The 14,938-nt window shown below is 48.3% G+C and overlaps 1 protein-coding gene across 1 annotated transcript in view; it reads left to right on the top strand.

The window, feature by feature from the left end:
- TIMP2 (TIMP metallopeptidase inhibitor 2) overlaps positions 1-11,911 on the top strand; it is a 51,379-nt gene extending 39,468 nt beyond the window's left edge. The window contains exons 4-5 of the mRNA XM_004432830.3: positions 7,425-7,549; positions 8,992-11,911. Coding sequence (XP_004432887.1) covers positions 7,425-7,549; positions 8,992-9,189 — 323 coding nt within the window. The 3' untranslated portion in view covers positions 9,190-11,911. The remainder of the gene's footprint in view (positions 1-7,424; positions 7,550-8,991) is intronic.
- The last annotated feature ends 3,027 nt before the right edge of the window (positions 11,912-14,938 follow it).

Here is a 14,938-nt window from a genome sequence, read left to right as displayed (position 1 = left end):
TTTATTGAGATATAATTCACGCAGCGTACAATTCACCCATTTAAAGTGTATAATTCAGTGGTTTTGGTATCTTCATAGGGATGTGCAGCCATCACCACAGCCAAAAAGAAACCCTAGACCCTTTAGCTAGCACCTTCCTGACCCCACTTCTCCCCCCACCCACAGCTCCCAGCAACCGCTGATCTACTTTCTGACTCTATAGGTTTTCCTACTCCAGACTTTGATATTAATGGAAGCATATAACATGTGGCCCTTTGTGTCTGGCCTCTTCACTCAGCATAATGTTTTTCAAGTTCATCCTGTGGTAGCACATGTCAGAACTTTGCTCTTTTTATGGCAAATGGTAATCTGTTGAATCGATAGACTACATCTTGTGTACCCATTCATCGTGTCACGGACACTGGGGTTGTTTCTACCTTTTGCTGTTGTGAATAATGCTGCTGTGAAAGCTGTGTCTGCGTTGTTGCGTCAGCGTGTGTTTTCGTTTCTCTTGGGTAGCCACCCGGGAGTAGAATTGCCAGACATATGGTGACACTATGTTTAATCATTGGAGGAACTACCAGACTGTTTTCCAAAGCAGCCACACCATTTTACATTTGCAATATCTACCATTTTGACAATAAGGAAGATAAAATCAACTGGAGAGAGGGGTAAGGAGACAACATCCACGATGCAGAGGACTTACAGCCTGACTGCGCCATCACAGTAACACCAGAGACGGCAAAGGTGGAGGGCGCGTGGTGCATGGCCGGTGGTGCAGGCGCCGGTGAGGGGCTGGAGGCCCACTTTAGTGTGTGCATGGAAGTGTGGAAGGAAACTTGCCGGCATGTTAGCGCTGGTTATGTCTCTTTTTTCTTACTTTCCTATATTTGCTAAATTATACAAATTATGACATCTATTACTTTTATGATCAGAAAAATCTGGAGAGAAGAGAAAGGAAACAAAACCTCCCATGGTGCAGGGAACCTGTTACCCTGACAAATCGACGACTTCCAGCTTTCCAGCTTTCTGCATCCTCTTTTTATGCTGGTCCATGAGGCACCGCCCGTTAAAATGAGAGCCTTGGCAATACGCTATTTGACGTTGGTCATGAAGGAATCTTCTCGAATTCCCTGTCTACTCAGACAAGGGAAACTAAAGAAAAAAGAAACAAGTGGGACTTCATCAGATTCAAGAGCTTCTACGAGGCAAATGAAACCAGGATCAAAATGAATAGACAACACACCAGCTGGGAGAAAATATTTGCAAACCGTGTGTCCCACAAGGGGTTAATCTCTATAATATATAAAGAACTCACACATCTGAACAACCAAAAAAGCAACCCGATCAAAAAATGGGCAGAGGAGGGCCGGCCCTGTGGCTTGGTGGTTAAGTGCGTGCGCTGCGATGCTGGTGGCCCGGGTTCGGATCCCGGGTGCGCATCGAGGCACCACTTCTCCGTTCATCCTGAGGCCGAGTCCCACATACAGCAACTAGAAGGATGTGCAGCTACGACACACAACTATCCACTGGGGCTTTGGGGGGAAAAATAAAATAAATAAAATCTTTAAAAAAAAAAAAAAAAATGGGCAGATGAAATGAACAGACACTTCTCCAAAGAAGATATACAGATGGCCAACAGGCACATGAAACGATGTTCAACATCGCTAATCATCAGGGAAATGCAAATCAAAACTACACTAAGGGGCCGGCCCAGTGGCTTAGCGGTTAAGTGCACGCGCTCCGCTACTGGTGGCCCGGGTTTGGATGCCGGGTGCGCACCGATGCACTGCTTCTCCGGCCATGCTGAGGCCGCGTCCCACATACAGCAGCTAGAAGGATGTGCAACTATGACATACAACTATCCACTGGGGCTTTGGGGAAGGAAAAAAAGGAGGAGGATTGGCAATAGATGTTAGCTCAGAGCCGGTCTTCCTCAGCAAAGAGAGGAGGATTAGCACGGATGTTAGCTCAGGGCTGATCTCCCTCACAAAATAAAAAATAAGATAAAAAAACTAAAAAAAAAATACACTAAGATATCGCCTTACGCCTGTTAGAATGGCTATAATCACCAAGACACAAAACAATAAATGCTGGAGAGGCTGTGGAGAAACGGGAACCCTCATTCACTGCTGGTGGGAATGCAAACAGGCGCAGCCTCTATGGAAAACAGTATGGAGATTCCTCAAAAAATTAAAAATAGAAATACCTTATGATCCAGCTCTCGCACTACTGGGAATCTATCCAACGAACCTGAAATCAACAATCCAAAGAGGCTTATGCACCCCTATGTTCATTGCAGCATTATCCACTATAGCCAAGAAGTGGAAGCAACCCAAGTGTCCCTCAACTGATGACTGGATAAAGAAGATGTGGTGTATATACACAATGGAATATTACTCAGCCATAAAAAAAGAAAATCATCCCATTTGCAACAACATGGATGGACATGGAGGGTATTATGTTAAGTGAAATAAGCCAGAGAGAGAAAGACAAACACCACATGATTTCACTCATATGTGGAATATAAACCAACACACAGACAGAGAAAACTGTATGGTGGTTACCAGGGGCTAGGGGGTTGAGGGGTGGGCACAAGGGGTGAAGGGAGGCCATTTATATGGGGACTGACAAACAATAATGTACAATAAAAATTTCACAATGTTATAAACTGTTAAGACATCAATTAAAAAAAGTTATCTTTAAAAAAAAAAAAGAGAGCCTCGGCCCTCTGCTCAGGCTCCTCACACCGCCCTCTAGCGGCTGTCTGGCCAAACTGCAGAGCTGCAGAAGCGCTTATTAAGGAGGGAGGGCTGGGTTCCCATCACCAGTGGGCTCCTGGGTGGTAAAGTGACCTTGGTCTGGGCCGGCACCTGTTTCCAGACACACACAGCTGAATCCTTGTCCAAACTGGGACTCGCTCTGTCTTCAAGGCTTCTACAACCAGCCTCGGCGTCTCCCTGTTAACAGAAATGGAGTGCCCTTGTCCCGGTGCTGACGTTCTCCATTTAATCCTCGCAGCCCCCAGTGACGAAGGTGCTGTTGTGACCCCCATGTTACTGATGAGGAAAACTGAGGAACAGAGATGGAGCAGTGTGCCCGAGGTCTGGTGGTGTGTGCCTGAATGCACTTTCACAAGCCAGTTGTTAAATTTTGGTTGACATGTTAGTAGCCTGAAATCAGACAGCGTGGGAGTATTTACACCATAGAAATCGCAAATGCACACACTGGAGCTTTTCCTCCCAGGAAAGCCGGCTGTTAGACGTTTCTCAGCACACCTCTGCCTGGGTCACCCTGCCAGGGAGGGGTGCAGCCAGAATTTGGACCCTGGTCTTCCTGACTCCTGGGTCCATGACATTCTGCTGCTTCATTTTGTCCAGGTTTTAGAAGTCTCCCTGCCCCAGCGTCTAACCCGGTGGTCCTCCACCTGCACTGCTCATTGGAATTCCACGGGGAGTTTGTAAAAATCCTGATGCCCAGGCGGCACCCCAGACCAATTCAAGCAGACTTTGGGGGTAGGACCCAGGCATCAGCATTTTTAAAGCTCCACAGGAGAGTCCAGTGTGCAGCTATGACTGAGAACCAGTGTCTAACTGGAACTTTCCTGGTCCAAGTCAAGTCTGAGGTCAAGTCTGAGACCTTTTGTTGCAGAGACAGCATGCAGCAGGTCAGCACACCCTCAGGAGGGCTGTGCCCAGCAGCTGAGGTTAGTCACCTCCCTTGCGAAGGGACTCTCTGGACGTTACTTTCGCTTCTGGGGCCACGTAATGGTCAGTCAGACCTGCCTCTTGCCCTGATAGCCTGAGGACCTTGGCACTGCTCTCTATTCCCTGAGGTGGACAGTCCAGGTCACAGTGCCCTTTAGTGGGTCCTGGGGCAAGACAGCCCAGGAGGCGGGCAGGTCTAGCAGGAGCCCCGGCGTGGCTCCAGTTCTGTCCCTGTCACACTTGCCCAGAAGAGCCTGAGGGGACCACAGGGCTGTTTAGAAGGCGTTGGCCCAGAGCAAGAGCCACGGGCGGAGGCTGCACCACGACTTTGATTATTTTGCTGGTGGTTGCTTTGTTTTCTTTCTTTTGGGGGACGTGGCAGGAGAATCTATTTTGCTCAGCCCCTGAAAGAGAGAGGCTCCTGTGTCCACATGAAGCCCTGTGGGTCAAACGCAGAAAGCCGAATACTCTCCGTGACTCTCTGTTGACGCTGATGTTTTCTCTCGGGCAGAAGCTCAGTCGTTCATATTTGCCATCAAAGGTTATTTAACACATGACACGTGTGTGTCCTGTGCTGTTCCTCCACGCAGGCCCACTAAATTGTCCCCAGTCTGAATGAGAAGACAAGTATACAGGACGCACATTTGTCAGCTCACCACAGCTGAAACCAGCCAAGCCGTAGCTCCACATGTAATAAAAATTAAAGACGTTGAAGGGACATGCACTTGGTAACTGTGCCTGCCGTCTTAGCCTCCTTCACATTAGATATTGGAAGCAAGCAAGTGGCATGGGGCACGTTTTAGTTTCCTAACTGGCCATGGAGCATGAGATCGATAAAAGGCACTTCCAGCGGTGGCTGACTCATGCCAGGCGGTACAGAGGAACCTCGCTAATCCAACTTCTTTCCCCAGGCTCACTGAGCCTGCTCCGGAACAAATCTGGTGTTTACTTCCTGAAGCACAGAATGTAGATCTTGTTCTCTGGAGCCAGGACGGGCTAACCAGAATCACGGGGCACAGGAAACCACTCAGGCAGCATCGGCTGCGGCCCCATGAGTGACCACACGGCCCGAGGCAGCCCACCTCCTCTCGGGTGGATGACTCAGCGTCACATGTCGAGCTGGGCACTATGAGACGCTCATGTTCGGGAGCTCTTAGAGAATTGGCCCTGTAATTTTCTTCTACAGTCCTTTCCTCTAAAAGGAAAAATAAACACCCAACCCTCAGTTACAAATTTTAATTAATTCCTGTTTTTCAAGAAAGACTGCTTTTTTCCAAGGCAGGCATAAGTAGAATGTTGTAAGAGATGCTCACGTCATGCATGCCCAACCAAGTCCTGATTATTGCTACTGAACAGGGTCTCCTTTCAACATTCTGAGATGCTGCACCGCTTATACATGACGTCCAGGGTTCACGTTAGCCCAGTTACTAGGGCCGTTGAAAAGATGCAATTTGCATTTCATCTCTACATCCTGCCTTTGCCTACTCTCTGCGGAAACTTGAATTGGGTGGTGACAAGGTCAAAGGGGAAGACAGCAGAAAAAGACAGGTAATGAAGCAAATTGTTAGAACAAATACCAATGTCAGGCAATTACTATGTGCAGGGAACTGTAGATAAAAAAAGGATTAAGACACAGCCCTTACCCTTCCTGCTTCTGATCTGGTTCAGGATCAAGGTTCATAAGAAAGGCAAAGAGCAGCATACAGCACGACGTTGATGCCAGTGAAGTGATACAGTGGACTTCGCCATACAATTTGGAGGGCGCAACTGGCAGGCGCTCCGCCTGTCTGTGGTGCGTGACCAGCTGAGCAGGGGAGGGGCTGCGGTCCACCTGTACAGGGTGGTTAATGCCAGCAGAAACCAGGATAGAGGAATGAGTTACTTGCCATCTGTCAATTATGCTCCTTCCTTAGCTCCTGTGAACACACAGGAAATGGCTACAGGACTAGAAAAAAAAGTCAGATATCTATTTTTGAAGTGTTTAAGGCTACCTGAACACTTATCTGTTTTAGTTATTAGGATTCAGAATAAATGCTACGGTAGTGATCCTGCTCCTTGATCCTTTTCTTCACCTGGAGTGTTATACAAGTCCAAACAGGTATAAGGACACACAGAGCTCCCGGAGGTGAGAGGAGCGATCAGAACAGGAGTAAGAGAACAAGAATTCACGTCCAGGGAGTGCTTCCCGCAACCTGCCCAGCACAAAGGGCATCACTTGTGCCTGCTCACAGCCTCAGGCAAGCCGATTCCCCTGGCCATAGATGGCAGATTCATTTATTCATGACGAGGATGAGTCACCAGGCTGCATTATTATTTCACGGAGCTACGTTTCCATCAGTGAATTCTCCACAGCCAGCGCTGTGCCCGAGATCATCGAGTTGGATAGACTGGAGCTTTGTCCAGTGGAGGTGCTCCAGGTGCAGCCCGAGGCTCCTGTCTGCCTCTTGGGGAATCGCCTGTCACTCTCTGCCAGGCTCCAGGGCTCATCACTGGGCATTTGTCTCTCTTGACAAGGTGCCATTGTGGCAGAAGGAATGAGACTTGCGCTGACCTCCCCAGCCCTCGTTAGGTTCTGTCATTCACCAGAATACACACGTTTGTCTTTCTCTCCTGCTTGGCTAGCGCCAAGCCTGTCACCAATGTGAGCTCTTCAGCAAAGGAAGGCAGGCAGCTGAGTCAGGAGCCTACAGTACGAGAGACAAACAGCGCCTCATCGTCCCCAAGGAAAGGACTTCAGGGCACATCTCCAAATTTATAAAATTCCAGGTTTTTGCTCTTCATAATGGGAAAATCAGAATTACAAGTTCAACATCAAATGGAGGAAATGCCTGTGAATAAATATTTGGTGAAAAATACAACAGGAAACAATATAATCTACATACCACATGATCTTTTGTGTGCAAATACACGTGCATAAAAGAATATTGGAAGGAAATGCATCAAAACATTAGCTCTAGGTAACGAAAACAGGGAGGTTTTTTGTCTATTCTTTCCTGCATGCGTTGTTTTTACACTCAGAATAAACAATCCACGGTGTATTAGCTCAGGCTGCTATAACAAAATACCACAGGCTGAGGGGCTTTAACAACAGAAGTTTATTTCCTCACAGTTCTGGAGGTTGGAAGTCGCAGATCAAGGTGTCATCAGCAGGGCTGGTTTTCCTGAAGCCTCTCTTCTCAGCTTGCAGATGGCTGTCTTGCCCCTGTGTCCTCACGTGGTCTTTCCTCTGTGTGTGTCTGTGTCCTGATCTCCTCTTATTAGGACACCAGTCCTGTTGGATCAGGGCCCACCCTAACAACCTCATTTTAACTTAATCACCTCTTTAAAGACCCTGTCTCCTAATACAGTCGTGCATCGCTTAATGACGGGCTGAGAAATGCGTCGTTAGGCAATGTTGTCATTGTGCAAATGTCACAGAGTATACTTACACACACCTAGATGGCACAGCCTGCTACACACCTAGGCTCTATGGTACTAATCTTGTAGGACCACCGTCATATGCAGTGTGTCCTTGGCCAAAATGTCATTCTATGGCACATGACTGTACAGTCACATCCTGAGTGCTGGGGGTCAGGGCGTCAACATGTGAATTGTGGAGGGGACACAGCTCAGCCCACAATATATGGTGGTGTTAGAACTAAATCTCCACACGCCCGACCCACATCCAGATGCGGGAGGTGGGCAGAAGGAGGAGGACCCGTAACTGCCCCTGAGCCTGTGATCCCTGTCTCTACTCAGGAAAGGCCGAGGGGAATGGTAAGATGCACATCACCCTCTGTGACTTCATCGTGCCCTGGGATACTCTGAGCACCACCCAGAAGAAGAGCCTGAACCACAGGTACCAGATGGGCTGTGAGTGCAAGGTAAGCCCGTGCCACCTCCTTCAGGGCTTCACCTCATCACTGCTGCCTCCACGTGGACAGCCGGGGTTTGATCCGGGGCTTTCCAGGGCCTCTCAGTTCACGGGGTCCTTAGGACAGGGCTCTGGGGAGATGTGGCCTCCCCAGGAGTGAGGCTATTTGGCTGGGGACAGAGCCATTGGGCCCCGGTCCCTGCAGATCCCTGAGGCCCACCTCTGCTGAGGGATACTTGGGAGGTAAGGGGAATCGGGCTATGTGGCCTGTAGCTTCTAGAAGGGAAGCCTTCTAGGAGGAAGAATTTTGTGGGGAGGACATGGTCCTATGAGTCTTTTTCTACAAAGGTACAAGTGCAAGGACTTGAGTGTCTTGTGACGGCACGTCCCAGGTGTTACACTTCTGCCAACATTCTGGCCATTTCCATGCACGGGTCCTTGTAAGTGTGGGGTCTGTATGTCGAGAACGCCTGAAACACCAGCCCCCCTTCTTACAAGCGGCCCAGAGGTGGTGCCAAGCAGTTACGGAAGCGCTAACATTTCCATGCAGCCCTAGAAGGTGCGATCTCCTCCTCGGCTCCTTGGCTTGGATCCTGGTGTCTCCTAACCCCCTCCCATCCCCACTGCCCCTCCCTCTGGCCCTAGCACAGGAAGCACTGCTGGGGACCAGACGCCCCTCTGTGTCACCAGAAGTGATGCTGGGCCAAGCGTGGCGCTGTGGTGAGGCTGCAGGGTTTGGCCTGTGCCTGTCAGCACTATTTGTGCAGCCCTCCTGCCCGACCTGATAGAGTGTCACTAGCCTGTCCCCAAGCTCACTGGAACATGAATTCCAACCTACAGCTATGCGTAGATGTCGTGGATGTTGAGCAAACTCCTCTGTGCCCCATGTGAAATCAAAAGCACGTTCTTCCTTTTTTCTTTACATGGCTGTGAAGGTTTTTACCCTCTTGTAGACTCAGGTTTCTTCACCAAAATGCTGCTTGTTGATCCCCACAAAGCCCATGCATGCTTGAGAGCAAGACACCAGCCTTTTTATTTGACTTGAACCTATCTCCAGGAAATTTGACATCCTTTATTGTTGTTATGATACTCCCAGGAGGGCAGGGCTAAGCTGATGCCATTTTGTCATGCTCAGAGAAGGTAGACCAGATGGCCCACAGCAGAGGCTCCCTTGCAATAGCTGGGGACACAGAGGTTGTGTGCACAGGCTTCCCCCAGACCCCAGCCTCCTGGGGCAGGCTGCCTGCTGCTGTTTGGAGACTGTGGGACTCAGGAAAGGCTACTGATGGGGAGCAGGTTCAACTCAGGCCCAGCTCCCTCCCTCCCTGCTGGACTTACTAGTCATTCATTCAATACACTGCCCTTGAACGCCTTTGCCAGGTGCACTGCTAGGTTCTGGAGATGAGCGGCCACGGTCTCTGACTGCATTCCTCTCCGTGTCCCTCTTCCTAGATCACACGCTGCCCCATGATCCCATGTTACATCTCCTCTCCGGACGAGTGCCTCTGGATGGACTGGGTCACGGAGAAGAACATCAATGGGCACCAGGCCAAGTTCTTCGCCTGCATCAAGAGAAGTGATGGCTCCTGTGCGTGGTACCGCGGAGCGGCCCCCCCCAAGCAGGAGTTTCTCGACATCGAGGACCCATAAGTAGGCCAACAGGACCCCTGTGGCCAACTGAAATGCCTCCAAGAGTTTAGACTGGTCCAGCTCTGACATCCCTTCCTGGAAACAGCATGAATAAAACAGTCATCTAAGTGGGTCTAAATTAGTGTGATTCTCCTCCCCGCCCCCATTTTCCTTTTAAACATGGTTGTGGGTCTAGAGGGGAGGTGGGTCCCACATTCCATCCACCAGCCTGGGCACTGTGCATCTCAGTCTTCAAACCTGGGGTGTGGGGGATGGGGGACACAGGCTTCCCTCCCAGGCCCAGCCTTGACACTGTCACAGACGCTGAGCAGGCAGCACTTAGGGGTCCCCCCGACCTGGTCAGAGCAGAGCCTGGAAATGTGCATTTTGCAGAAACTTTTGAGGGTCGTTGCAAGACTGTGTAGCAGGCCTACCAGGTCCCTTTCATCTTGAGAGGGGCATGTCCCTCGTTTCCTGCAGCTTCCACACCTCTGGCCCCAGGGTGCAGTCCCTGCCCCTTGCAAGTGCACCCCCCCACCTCATCTCCCTTGGGCCCACCATGGACTCCTAGCCCCTGTGACTCCTGTAAGTCCAGGAGCAGCCCTGGACCGGTGGCTTGTTCTTGAAGGAGCCCCGATTCTATTAGTTTGCAGAGTTCCAGCGGGAGCCCCCCTCCGGGGCCACGCAGAGATGGGGAGTGACAAGCTTCAGCTTTAGCCAAGTCATTTTAGCCCCATCCTCCCACCCTGCCCGCACACACCCCAAAGATTGGGGGGAGTCCATGACATTCTGCCCTGAGGGCAGACGTTTGGGGGGCACTTGGCTGCCCTTGTTTATTCCTGAGCTTCTGAAATCACTCGAGCTTCCTCCTCATTCTGGCCCCTGGCATCTGGATGGAGTTGCACGGTTGGCTTTGCACGGGGTTGTGTGTGGCAGTGGCGTGAGCTGGCTGTGCTCTCTGTTTGCACATTCTGAGGACAGCAGAAGCTGGGTCCCACTGTGTCCCCCAACACACCTCGGAGCCCCACCTGAGCAGGTGCCGCAGGTTTAGCATGGCCTCCCTCCAGGGCTGTCAGGCACTGTGCTGTACCTGGATTTCCGCGAGTGAGGCGAGCTAAGCGTATCATGTAGTCCTACCTGGGAAAAGATGAATTTGGGAGATAGGTGGCTTCAGTGAAACTCGCATTTCTTTCTGGGCCTCCAAGACACTGTGGCCAACTTTGAGACATCTCATTTTTCTAAAGATGAATTCTCCCCAAGTTGCAGGTATACCAGCCTCTGCTTTTATTTTCTTACATTACAAAGATCTCTCAGTTAATAAACTTCATAGGGAAACTTTTCCGTAAAAATAGTTTTCTGATGCCAGTAAAATGGGGGTTAATGTAGGCAGAAATTTCTCAATAACAGTAAAGATAATCTCCTTTTTCTTCCTACTTTGTTGTAAAGATAAACTGTTCCATCACGCACGTTATGCAGACATACATATATGCACATGTGCACACACACACACACACAATGAAACTGAAGTCTGTCAGCCTGCGAGTGGTCCTTCTGCAAAATGCTTCCAAAGTCACCATCTTCTAAGCCTGCTCTATTCTTTCGTGACCCCAAAGCACCTGTAAGACTCCTGACCCCCAAGTGGCACGCAGCCCCATGCCCGCCCGGGACCTGGTCAGCGTAGATTTTGATGACTTCCCTTTCTAGGGCAGACTAGGAGAATATCCAGAAACCAGCCCCTGCTCCAAGGGCACTTTCATGCTGTACAGTGTTGTAAAGCTCGTAAGATGTCATAATGGACCAGTCCATGTGATTTCAGTATATACAAGAGCACCAGACCCCTCCAATCAATATAACACCCCACCCCCATTTGCTTCCTGTACGGTGTTATCATATGTAACATTTACTCCTGTTTCTGCTGACGTTTTTAATGTTTTGGTTTGTTTCTGACATCGGTTGTAATCATTCCTGTGCTGTGTCTTTTATTACCCTTGGTAGGTGTTAGACTTGCACTTTTTTTTTTTAAGGTCTCTGCATCGTGGAAGCATTTGACCCAGAGTGGAGAGCATGGCATGTAGCTAGCCTATGAGGGTGGATTCCTTCAGATCTTTTCTTCAGTTCTTTGAATATTGTTGCTTTTCCATCTCCCATCTTTTGTTCTCTGGTTCAAATTATTACAAAGTCAAGGATCTTTGAGTAGGTTGGTTCTAAAAGATGGCCTTTATATTCAATCCACACACATTGGTCTTGTAGCCATGCTGAGGAGGAAAAAACAAAAAAATCAAGAAGTACCACCCAGTGGCAGCCGACAGAAGCAGCCACTCAAATACCTTCACGGTAAATAATTGCAGTATATATATAGTTTAAGAAGGCTCTCCATTTGGCATTAATTTATGTTATATTCTCAACTGCTCTTTGCTCCCTCTCTTCATGCAAGCAAAATATTTAAAATAAAGTTTACATTGTAGTTATTTTCAAATCTTTGCTTGATAAGTATTAAGAAATATCAGACTTGCTGCCGTAATTTAAAGCTTTGTTGATTTTGTTTTTATTTGGATTTTTTTTGTTTTTTTTAACTTTCGGGCAATGTGTTTTTGCTGGAATATGACATCTGAGACCTCCCTGTGCTGGGAACACGTGAGAGTTGTTGAAAGTTGACAAGCAGACTGCGCATGTCTCCGATGCTTTGTATCATTCTTGAGTGATCGCTCGGTCAGTGGACAATAAACAGTATTATCAAAGAGAACCTGGCTCTCCGTGTGCTTGTAGCCGATGTTCAGAGCTGCCGATCTCTAGCTGAAGGAGGGGGAGTGGGAGGTGGGGGTGGGTCGCTTTGTCCCCTTGGGAACCGAGGCCTGGGTGATGGAGGCCTACATGGGATGTGGCAGAAACTGGGGCAGACGACTGTGAACGTGGTTTTGTTAAATTGGCGAAGAGGCAGGAGCACAGGACAGGGGCCCCTTCATTCATTCAGCACATACATCTGTCTCCCTTTCCATTATGGAGCCTTTCCAACACACACACACACACACACACACAGAAAAGCAGAGCCCTGTACCCATCTTGCATCTTCGACAGCAATTCATGGTCTTCTTCCTTCTCTGCCCGAAGCCACTCCCCAACCACCCTGCCTGAGATTATCAGGAAGGGAAAAATCCAGCCATCAAACAGGTTCATCTGTAAATGTTTCAGTACAGATCTCTAAAAAATAAGAATGATTTAAAAAACATTTCCAAAATGCTTTTGTCACACCTTAAAAACTTAATTAGAATCCATTAATGTGGGCCGGCCCCATGGCTTAGCAGTTAAGTGTGCGCGCTCCACTGCTGGTGGCCCGGGTTCGGATCCCGGGTACTCACCGAGGCACTGCTTGTCCGGCCATGCTGAGGCTGCGTCCCACATACAGCAACTAGAAGGATGTGCAACTATGACATACAACTATCTACTGGGGCTTTGGGGGAAAAAATAAATAAATAAAATTATAAAAAAAAAATCCATTAATGTCATTGAACATGTAATCACTGTTAAGGCATCTCTGATGGTCTCATAAATGCTTTTTTATGGTTTATTGGTTTGAATCAGGATCCAAATAAGGTCCATACATTGCAGTGGCTCCCTCAAGTCTCTTATTCTACAGGATCCCCCCACCTTTCTCTGCCTTCCTCCCTCCTCTCCCCCTTCCTTTCTCCTATGCTGGGAAAGATGGTCCCATCATAATTTAAACTGTATCCAAGTCTCATATTACTTCAAGTCATCACATGAAAATTCTTTAATAGTGTATTTGAACACTTGCCCGACCTCTGGCCCACATGTAGAATTTCTTATTCCAGGGACAAGCCGGAAGATCCATATTTCCCATTTTGTGCAGCTGGCACTACTCAGCAGGAACAAACTTACTGATGCCGTTCTGAAGCAGGAAGGAGGTAGTGGGACAAAGTTTGCACCTGAAGGCTGTCACAAAACATTAAATGCCATCCCTTTAATATCACCTTCTGCAGAAATATCTGTATTATTTTTTCCATATGGTGACATCTATGGGGAAGATGGTTCAGCGGCATATAGAGTAAGAATACAAAAGCTTCCCGTGTCCTACAAAGGACCTGACTTGGCATTTGTGCCCGTCCTGATCTGTAGGTCACAGTTGGGGTTTTAGCAAACAACACACCACACAATTGCTACCCATTTCATTTATTTTATGTATTTAGGTCAAATGTGACATTTTAAAAACACTTCTCTGTATGGGAATTTTCAAACGTATACAAAAATGCAGAGAATGATATAATAAACTCCATGCACCCATGATCCAGTTTCAACAGTTATCCACATTTTCTTGATTTTTGCAAACAATTTTAAGCCAGTTTGAAGACTTACATATGGGGTAACCAGATTGTTAGGGATTTTACCAGCCGCCATTTTTCCCTTCAGCTTGCTCATTCTGTGAAAGGAAAGAGAACAGGGACAACTGAGGGCAACCACATGTGGGTTCAAAATGGAAAGGCAGCCACAGACACTGCAGGAGCCCATGGGAGGTGGGGGCGGGGGGTGGGGAAGAGCTACCAGGACTGGTTAAAATACTTTAGAAGTTTGAGTGGCACCTAATTATTGACGGATATGTTTGCCTGATCTAACTTAAAGAAAAATCTAAACAGTGGAGTTACAGGTATTTTACTAGGATCAATTTTATTACGGGCAATTTGCTGTTACCATAGGTTTTGCATGAAGACTCAAGTTCATGAACAGGTCTTTGTCTAGCCGAGGTTCAAGGTGACCCACAGCTCACCTTGTCGCACACACTTGCCTCGAATCATCTTGCAGTGAAAGGCGGTGCTTTGATTTGGGGGAAGCAGTTAGCTCTAATAGCAGATTTTCTCCTCCGAGAAACAAATTGATGGTTGAAAAAAAAGACATTCAGAAACATGAGATAACTGCCCATTTTCATTCTGTAACAACAGGGAGGAATATTCCTTCCAACTAAACGAAACAAAAACATGAGACAGATCCAGTTGGAGTCTGCAGAATGGTGGGGTGTCATCAGGTGGGGATCAGAATCAGAGAAAGGGCAAGTGTCAAGGAGGATTTGAGGATGGGATCCAAGATGGGGTGTAGCGCTGCATACATTACCTAGACATAAAGAAAGCTGAAAGTTTAAGTTTCATTTTTAGGCCAATCTACATGTCTTGCTTTGCCCCTTCAAGCGAAGTTGGGGCTGGGGTAGGGGGACCAGGAGCAAGATTCCAGCCAGGGAAGCTCTTTAGAGGCTGAGTCTCCAGGGTTTTCACTGGGTGCTGGTCTTGCAGGCACCCTCTGCCCGTTACATAGCACAATCCCAGACCCCTGGAAGGAAGGCAGGTATTCAGCATCAACAAATAGTTGAGGCACATGAGCAATTCTCATCAGGGAATAGGGAAACTCTCCCAAAATCCAAGTTCCCAGACACCGACCTCGTCAGCGGGCCTTCCTAAGGAGAGCAGGCTGGGGCCCGCTGCGGTAACTCTGTCACATACAAGTCCTGTCTGTTTCCTTTTCATGATCTTTCCCCCGGCTCCAGAGACTCGGCTCCTAAACTCCCAAGGGCAACTGCTTAGGAAATCATTTCAGTAAATCTAATAATTCCAGGTATAGCTAACCTTTACCCCCGCCAGGATTTGTGCTAAGGGTTGCACATACATTATTCCATTTAATGCTTGCCAACTCTGAGAAGTCGGTCTTCTCACCTTCCCATTTGATGGATAAGGTAACCGAGGTCTAGGGATGTTGAGTTACCGGGGCCCCC

This window comes from Ceratotherium simum, chromosome 16 (genome assembly GCF_057802395.1).
Source record: "Ceratotherium simum simum isolate JZ-2026a chromosome 16, ASM5780239v1, whole genome shotgun sequence".
Classification (NCBI taxonomy): domain Eukaryota; kingdom Metazoa; phylum Chordata; class Mammalia; order Perissodactyla; family Rhinocerotidae; genus Ceratotherium; species Ceratotherium simum.
The sequence above is the reverse complement of the archived record's forward strand: the minus strand, read 5'-3'. Positions and strand labels throughout refer to the sequence as shown.